A 9,533-nucleotide genomic window follows, 5' to 3' on the forward strand; every position below is an offset into this window, starting at 1 on the left:
ATGCTCCATGTCTCCTGTTTTTACTCCATCCCAAAGGCCTCTGACCTTCACTGAACTCTGACTCTTGGTGGACAACAATGTGCACATGAACCGAAGCATTTCAAACAATTATTGACTCGCATTAAAACACAAGAACACGTTCCCCACACTTAGGATTTCTCACTGCGGTCCTGGGGACACAGTACCCGGCATGTTTTAGATTTAAAAAGGTGGCTTGTTCTCAGGTTTCTGCAGCGCTCACTGATGAGCTGACCATTTTAATCAGGTGTGTTGGCGCGGGGAAACATCTAAAACATGCAGGACCAGGATTGAGAACCCCTGCGCTCCACTGCAGCCTCACACCTCTGTACACGGCTGACAGGAAATGGTCCTTTACTGTGACTCATTCTCGGGTGCTTTTCTTCTCGCCACAGTTAAAAACAGTGGGGTGCTGCTGATGTTGCTCCATATCCATCATGGTGTTTGCTAGTGTTGGCCAGATTGACATCAAATACTAATGATAGGTTAGTGTTTTCAGCCGTTTGTGGCGTTTTATTCGCCTTTATTTGTTATACTGTTGATTTTATTTGCATTCTGTGACTTCCCTCCATCCATTTTCTACCGCTTTATCCTCCACAGGATGGGTCGCAGGGCCACATATAGAGACAAACAGCCATTCAAGTGTCCAATTTACCTAATTCCCATATTGCATGTTTTTGGACTGGGGGAGGAAGCCGACGCACGCACGCACACACGGGGAGAACATGCAGAAAGGCCCTTGTTCCAACTAGTGCTCGAACCCTTGCTCTATTTTTTCAACATTGTGCATAAAAGGGTGCCACGTCAATACAGTTTAATTGACTGAGTGATTGACAAGTTGCCGAAAATGAAGATTTACTGCATTAATGATGGTGGTTACAGCTGCTGCGGTCATTTTTTGATTTTGTTGTCGTTTGTTTGGGTTACATTTAGAAGACAAATGTGACAGTGCTATGAACTTAGAGTGCTTCAGTGCGTCGTTCTGTTTGCCCCTCAGGTTCCCGTCGGTCGTGGTCTGTCTTTGCAATTTGACTGACAGCTGAGTAATCATGATCGCATACGTGGAACGAGGTGAACTCATTTTTTATTCTCTCTGACGCAGACAGTTATTTCTTATCAGCTGGGATGTGTCATGGTCTACTTTGGGTGTGCTTAACTTCCCCTGACCTTTTAAAAGGGCTGATTATTTCCATCCACAATCTTCACTCAGCAATATGCTGCCAGCACAAAAGGATATTAGGGCCCCAGACTTGCCAGTCTGATAATTTCAGCTCTCCGTATGGAGCCGAGAGAAACCAAACCACAATGTCATGCCACTCTTTTATCATTCCACCGCCTCTACGGTCACCTTCACCTTCACCATTGGTATTCTATCACCTTTCACCACAGCAGCCTCTTCAGCAGCCGAGTGTGTGTCCCGTTTCACTTCCTCTCAAAAATAAAGTACTTTGCAGCCGTGGTAATTAACTTCTCCTTTATGCATCGCCCTCCTGGGACAAATTACACAGCTTTGTGTACGCCAACAATATTTTTTTGGCAAAGTAAATCTCCTCAGCGTTAGGAGACTCCCGCGGTGGCAGCTGTGTGATAAAAAATACAGGAAATCCAACAGGGACCAACAGGTCTAAATGTTTAATAGATTCTTACTTTACTCGGGGTAATCTTGTAATCAGAGGTTCTAGGGGGTCACATCTATCTCCCGGGGAACCAATAAAAGTCTTATTGTGTCTTGCTTCCTTTCACCTCAGGAGGAAATGTGAACCAGATAAATGATGGCCTTGTCTCGAGAGAGGCTCAATCTATTGCCAACGATTTGTAGCCAACAAAGTAATTCCGATACCATTCTTTGTATTGATAGATGGGGCCTAAATTTAATACAGAGCCAATTTACTCACAAGGGCTGTTATCTCCCCGCTGGTTCCCCCTTCTTTGCTTCTTTCCCCTCCAAACCAAGTCATGGCAGGAAAAACACACAACGCAGACCGTGGTGTTTTTTTTCTCTGAAATCCTGCCATTATTCTTCAAGACCTGTAATCCTAGTGGGTTGTTTCACGGCGTACAGTACCGAGGGGGGCTGCATTTCTCCATCAGTGTGACATTTTCATGACTTTGTGGGGATTTTGTTTGATTATTCTAAGCCTGACAGATGACTAAGCAAAAAAGAAAAAAAAAGAAAAACGAAAAAAGGAAAAGCCCTCAAACAAGCTCACTATTGAAGTCCTGGTAAGTAGTGCAATTCCGCCGGGGATAGCGGCTTAGGGGGATTGTTCGGAATCACTTAAAGTGTACATTCTGGTAACCAACCAGGCACTGCACTAAAAATACACCGCTTTGTGAGTGACAAGGGCTTGTGAGGTTCATAAATGTTCTCGAAAACCTGCATCATTATACGCCTGGGTCCTAGGAGGAGATCAAATCTTGTCATGGCCAAACAGTGGATGTACCATGCCGCCTGCTGTTACTGTTGTCTGACAAGAAGCAGTGGGCTTCTTCGACCACATAGTGGTAAGGGTTCAAATTAACCCCAGAGTGTGAGGAGAGATTTGTCTGCTTCGCCAGGGAACCTCGGCAGGTGTGTCTGCAAAGATTGTACGAGTCACTACACCAGCAGATGTCTGAAAGCAAGAAGACGTACAGCACATTATTCATGAGCACATGGTTTGAAAACATGGTGGAACGACTGAGGCTTGAACACAGCAAAGGAGACTTAATTCTGAGCAATCTGCTATATATTCAGTGAGCAATTCTTTATTGATTGGGTGACTTGGATGTGAAAATAATATCAGTCTTATGGGTGACAACGCTGGGATTCATCAAACCTTGTTTTCCACTCCGGAGGAGAAGCGCCAGCCTTGTCAGTCAAAGAGGTGATCAGTGCTATTTGTTTGTCTACATTTTTATGACGGCTTATGCTTGTTTTCATGCATGTGTAAAACTGTGCACTCGTGCATGTCCTGTATAATAACAGATGGGTGATCTGTTTACTTGTGCTGCACTGCTGCCACCTAATGACAGAGTCTGAATCAACCACCGTTTGTGTCTCACCTTGGTTGTACATTCGACAGTATCGCTTTCTTTTTCTTTTTTTAAAGAATGAAACATTATTTTTAAGATCGTTCTCTTTGTCCACTACACAAACAAGTCTATAAATAAAGTATCATGATGAAGCAAAAAGGGTTTCCAGCTAAACTTCACAAACACCATGCAGCCCGTCAGCGACAACATTACGTTGCTTTATAAAATGCAACGTAACCAATGCTAAGTAAAAACACAGATGTGTGGAAAAATGACGTCCTTTGTGAGAGGAACCCTCCAGAGGAAGCCATCTGTCACCAAAACCAGACACTGCAGGGGTTTGTTTGCTAATCAGGACAAAAGAGAGTCTTAACAACCAAATGCTGTGAGCATAATGGAGTATTAAAAAAAAAAAAAGTCTGAACATTGCTGTGTGTGTGCCATATGGACAAATGAAAGTTGTTTGTACAGCAATATGTTTTGTTATGTTCACATTTGTTTTTAGTGAGAACTAAAAACTGTCAAATTTCCGCTAATTAATGACAAGATTGGTAGAAAGAAAATGAAAATAAATAAATAAAATGGTTTATTAAACACATCAGAACATGGGAGGTGCGATATTATGAATCGTGATGTGTGTAATTTGTCACCAACAGCCATATTCAGTGTACAGTATTATACATCCATTGTCTACTGCTTTCTGGCACAGTTTCTGTCTGACTTATGACTGATTATAATCATTAGAAGTTGTATTCATTTTGTTTGATATTAAATCACAATTAACACTTGGGAGGCATAATGTAAATGTAGTACTTTTAAAGTCCTGTAATTTGTGTGTGTGTGTGTGTGTGTATTATCAAAGCTTTGCACCACAGGGCAGTATTTATGTGAAAAACACAAGAACTTTCTTTTCTTTTTTTTATCACAATCATGAGGCACTTCTTCACCTTTTATCTTTAAGTAAATATTAAAGAAATACTCAAAATCTCAATTTCAAGGTGGGTGCCTTCGCAGACACGTCATCTTCGTATTCAGTTAAAGACGGAGGGCGTAAATAGGAACCCTTGATACCGTTGTGCTTTTAAGGGGAACGTAAACACCGGCGGACTGATGTGGGCGCTGTGTGTGTGCAGCTTCCTGTTTAGAAGAAAACGAAACAGACGTGAGTTAATGTCACTTTCTATTAACTTAACGTGTTAAAGTTCTCTCTGACAACAATCCTCCTAATACTACAACATCGGTAAGTCAGATAATAGTAGCTATAGGTAATCTAGCTAACGATGCTAGCACCGCTAGCCAACGATTTAACTCATTTCTTGGGGGTAAAAAAAACCCCCAGTTGTGAGTTAAAGCGTAAAAAAGCAAGAAATAAACGTTAAATTCTCAGGGAATAAAGCCGTCATGTGAGCAGAGATGGAGGATTGATTATATTAAATCTTGTAAAGCGACACAAAGTGATCGTGTTAGCCTGTTAGCGTCAAAGTTTCGGCGGTTTTCTTTATGTTTACCTCTCATGAGAGGTATTATCACGAGATAATAGAAAGTTTACGGTGTTATCATTCGTCTATAACAATAATTTAACAATTTAACAGATATAATAATATCTGTTAAATTTAGGGTTCGAATCATGACATCATTGCTTTTATTATAGTCTTATGTGGTTGAATGATCTGATGCTAATTACATTTGGAGAAACGGGTGAATTATTTTCTGTCTGAGATCACTTTTTAATATGCAGTTGTAAACAATATATACATTATGTTTGTATGCACTCATCACACCTGATGTTGAGAATGATAGCTGGCTTAGCCCACTGGTGAATTTACTATATGTAGAGCGACAGCTATTATATTCTTAATCGATTCATCTCTTGATTATTTTCTCGATTAATCGAGTACTTGTTTGGATGTAAAATGTTCAAAAGTGTCTCGTTCTGTCCACAATCCACAAGCCAAATAAAAACAGATTTAAGAAAGCAAAGGGTAAATATTATGTATGAAAAGTGTCTGAAGTAATCAGGTTAGTCTATCAGTGTTGCCTGAGCTCATGAGATAAGGTTAAAGGGAGCTGAACTGAGATAAGAGCCACTAAAATGACGGTCATCCTCTCTGGTCCTGACCCACCCTGTGTTCCTGCTCTGTGGCTTCAGAGTCTGACTTGCAGCGACTGTTGTGAGGAGCGGAGGAGCCATGCCTTTCCTGCATGGGTTTCGACGGATCATTTACGAGTACCAGCCCCTGGTGGATGCTGTGATGTGTGTTCTTGGGCTGGAGGAAGGAGACAGTGACAGTCAGGAGGACGGGTAAAAAGCTGAACCCACAAATGCTATTTGAATGATTATCTTTCTTTTGTCATTGATGTAATAAATGTTTTCTTTTCTTTTCTTTTTTCCCCCACACATAAATGCAGAGTCATAAGCCCGGAGGACACGTCTGGTCCCTGTAGTTCTCTGGTGGCGCTTCTGGAGCGAGAGTCTCAGTCTGAGGTGTTTGTTGAAGGCATCAGCTATGCTTTGTTTAAGGTGGCAGAGAAGGGACTGGTGCCCGCTGCTGAAATTCTTCTGCACTACGGAGCTTTTCTAAACTTTGAAGGTGAGTAGTGATATGGGGGCGTGCCTTAAGTTATTTGTAAATTGTAACGGTTAGGGATTTCCGACTTTTGTTTTATCTGTGCCTTTTTGTAGTCTGATTCCTTCTTTGATCAAATAAATAGCCTCACGTGGCTAAATTATCATTCAAAAAGATGGAAGCTGGAAAAGGAGATAATAGCACAGTTATAACATAGTTAAAGTTATTTTCAAGGGAATTAGTTGGAAATTAATTAGATTACTATCTTTTGGAATCTTTTATGATCAAGACTCTTCTATAATTTTGGTTTCCATTCTCCAGACCCAGTGTCCTACTACAATCCCCTACATATATCAGTTTTGCGAAACAAGCCAGAAATGGTGAAGCTGCTGGTCGGACGTGGAGCAGACATCGAAAAGAGGGACAGGGTGAGGCAAATGAAATAAGTGATCCGTGTCGTCTTTTCACTAAACCGTTTGTCGCCAACGCTGTGTGTGTTTTTAACGTTCGGCGTTAGGTCCATGAGAGCAGTCCCCTGGATCTTGCCACTGAAGAGCCGGAGCGACTGCTCTGCCTGCGCACGTTGCTGGACTTGGGCGCTGACGTTAACGCAAGAGATAAATATGGTGAATTTATGTTGCTCGGCTAAAAATCATCCAGTCAGTCAGTCATTCATTCATTCATTCCGGAAAAGTGATTGCTTTCTTTTTCAACTCCAAAGGAAAAACACCTCTGCTCCATGCGTTGGCATGCAGTGATGGCCTCATAGTGCACAACACGGAGAACATCCAACTTCTTCTTCAGAGAGGTACTGACTATGAGACTCACTTCCCTTCTTGTCCACTTTTATGGCGTGTTTCCACCGGCTCTACTCAACTCGCCTCGGCGCGGTTAAGTTGCGTTTCCACGGGCATAGTACCTGGTACTGTCCCCAGACTGCCGGCCACTGAATGGTCAGAGAGCGGTCACTGGAAGAGACGTTGGACCCAGAAATCAAGCCGCACAGGGCCGAAAAAACCTAAAAAGGTTGTGGAAATGCAAAATAACTGTGCCGTGCCGTGCCGAGGCGAGCCAGTGGAAACACGCCATCACTGTTATTGACTGAATATTATGAAGAATCTTACCTGCAAGATGCTGATGACCAGAAATCTTCAAACTGTATCCTCCAGATTTCAGAGGTCCTTCATTCACTGCAGTCTGCAGAAGATTCAGTACACAGAAATTTTAAATTCTTTTTTTTTGCCAGAGCCCAGTTTGGGGAAACAAAACATGAATAGACCATAATTAATTCAGAAAGCCAGAGAACATTTTTAAGCTGAATTATAGAAAATATCAAATCCTGTTTATGTTCCCTATCTCAGTATTTCTACTCGATTCCTGGAGGAAGCAGCAATGCGTCGTTTGAAAAGCTTCAAACAACAAATACCAAATGGTTCTATTTCTTACTTAAGAACTTTACATGAGAGTTTAGTTGGTGGTAATGTACAGAAAAACACACTTGTTGGCATATCCCAAATCAAATTGCAATGTCGAAAAAAATTTAATTTAGATGTATTACCCAAATATTTCAGCTTGAGTGACTCTCTCTCCCCTGCAGGAGCTGACACGGGTGCCGTCACTGAAGACGGTGACACCGTGGAGTCCTCGTTGGTGTTCCTGGTGAAGGAGGCTCTGGAGGCCAGCGAGGAGGACACCGCCGAGATCGGCAACTTCTGCGTGAAAACCGCGCGGCTGTTGCTGACTCACGGGATGGACCCCAGCTACTGCAAGAAAGAAGACTTTGAGCCCTCGCTGACACACACAACCCTGGAGCACTTTGACCACCTCTTTCCTTTGGCTGTGCTGTTGATCCAGAGCGGAGCGTCTCTGGTTTGCTCCCATCACGGCAACTCCTGCTGGTCAGGCTACAGCCTCCTTTTCCAGCGGCTGCAGACGGCCCTGCGGCACTGCTCTGAGCAGAGTCACGCCTCCGAGCTCCTGGAGCAGGCTGAGATGCTGCTCGACTTGGCGAGGGTGAACTTCCCCACGCTGCACGTGCCTCTCAGGGTGGATCTCCCCGCGCCCGGCCGGGACTCTCACCCCTACGCTCAGGCTCTCGCGGACCTGCACGGCCGCGCCGTGGCGCATGACGCCGGCCCTCCGCCGCTGCAAAGCCTTTGCAGGATTTTCATCAGGTCCCACCTCGAGCCGTGGCCCCTGGATGACAAAGTGAAAGCCTTGCCATTACCAGACCGACTGAAAGACTTTCTGCTGCCTGAGCTTCAGTATACACCAAAGCCTGGCTGGGACTGCTTCAAGCCCCAGCAGAGCCAACGCTGATGGCATAAACCTACTGGCTCTTTTTTTTGTTCTTCCTATAATTTCGAATGGAAAAACCAAACAGGCGTGATATCATTTGAATATATTGCCTGGGGACATGTACGTTATGTTAATCTGAGCCTAACAAACCATCAAAGCCTATGTTCCGTTCTCCTTTTTGCGTCGTCGGTGCCAAATGTACAGGCACAAGATGTGTATATGTTTACTTTTAACATATAAATCGATTGTATTTTGAAGTGTAGTGTACGTTCAATTCACAGAAAATGAATGCACACGCTCAATTATGTGTAAAAAAAAAAAAAGAAGTTGCAGGACAAAATGGACGCCACCAGATGGCAGTGTTGCTCCTGCATATCAAAAGTGGCTCAGACACCAGGGTCAGAGATTTAGTTATTCTCAGTGCAGCCTATTAAAGTTGTTCTAGCGCAGCAGAGTCCATCTATATTTTATCTCCTCAACGTGATGGTGATGTTTTTTGGGGATGAAATGAAATCTTCTCGCTTTCTTTTTTTTTTCTTTTTTTTTTTTGGACCATTAAAATAGTCGTGTGTTTCAGGAACGGCGTCCTGATCATTTATAGCATCTTAAAGATGTTTTTGCCAATTACTGTTGTCAATTGACCAGACAGTGGCAGTGCAGCACTGACTGTGAGCCCCGTATCTGTTAAAGGGGGTAAAAATTAGTGCCGTGCGTTTCCCTCAGGGTTGTGTGTGCATAAACCAAACATCAGTTGAGAGAATGCTTAAAAGAAAGTGGAATAAAAATGTGCAGAAAGCGTGTGCTGGTCGATGTTTTTTCTTTTCTTTTTTTCACTGTGACACGATGTAGCTGCAGTGGCTTTGTTGGTGTGGAAAGTTTTAACCGAGCATTGTTGCTGTGCCTGTGTTTAAAGTGAGGTTAATTTTCCTCTTTTCTTCCCGGCACATCCTGTAAAACAAACAGTGGCCTGCAAGAAGCATGTTGTGATGGTACGGGAACATCATGTGTGTGTTTGCGATCATGTGTGTGTGTGTGTGCTGAGCTAACTAAATAGGACATTGTGTTACACAACTAACCCCTTCCTGACATTGCTGAAGCTGGAGTGGCTCCAAGGCTTGCAGGCGCTCGAGCTCCTCTTGGTTATCTAGGTCACAGCCTCTGAGGAGAAGAGCCTCAGCAGCAGCAGCAGCAGCAGCAGCAGCTCTGCATGACACACGCTTCACTCTCCTGTCTGACTGAATCTCCCTGCATAGGCTTGACAAAAACTCTACACTGGCCTTGGTCAAATGAGAGAGAGGGAGAGGGAGAGGGAGGGAGAGGGGGTGCAGGAGGCAGAGCAGTGAGAGGAAAACGTTAAAGATACAGTGGCAGGACACATGGAAATGGCAACGTTGGATTACAATCATACAGGGCACTCGATGTAAGAACATAATCCACCAAACTAACAATAACAAACGCTGGAAGAGAGAGGGGGGAGAGAGAAAACCAGCTTTCTTCCAGAGAGTCCAATCCCTGCACGTAGAGAGTGATAGAGAAGAGATAGAGGAGGGGGGGAGGGCTAAGCCAGTGCTCTCCATCCAGCATTTATTGGAAAACAGTGCGAGTGAAGCTTGGTACTGAAATTAGTTATTGATC

General features: G+C 43.6%; 1 protein-coding gene across 2 annotated transcripts; it reads left to right on the plus strand.

Moving 5' to 3' along the window:
* The first annotated feature begins 4,111 nt into the window (after nt 1–4,111).
* On the plus strand, nt 4,112–8,696 carry asb6 (ankyrin repeat and SOCS box containing 6). 2 transcript variants are annotated; one of them, XM_044027184.1, is made up of 7 exons: nt 4,112–4,195; nt 5,183–5,335; nt 5,443–5,624; nt 5,922–6,028; nt 6,118–6,226; nt 6,322–6,408; nt 7,198–8,696. In XM_044027184.1, exons 2-7 carry the CDS (start codon nt 5,223–5,225, stop codon nt 7,917–7,919), a joined length of 1,320 nt encoding a protein of 439 aa, XP_043883119.1. In that variant the 5' UTR covers nt 4,112–4,195; nt 5,183–5,222; the 3' UTR covers nt 7,920–8,696. The 2 variants fall into 2 exon arrangements, with proteins under 2 accessions (XP_043883119.1, XP_043883120.1); XM_044027185.1 differs by lacking the exon at nt 4,112–4,195 and adding an exon at nt 4,202–4,273.
* Nucleotides 8,697–9,533: the final 837 nt, after the last annotated feature.

This window comes from Solea senegalensis, linkage group LG5 (genome assembly GCF_019176455.1).
Source record: "Solea senegalensis isolate Sse05_10M linkage group LG5, IFAPA_SoseM_1, whole genome shotgun sequence".
NCBI classification, from domain to species: Eukaryota; Metazoa; Chordata; class Actinopteri; order Pleuronectiformes; family Soleidae; genus Solea; species Solea senegalensis.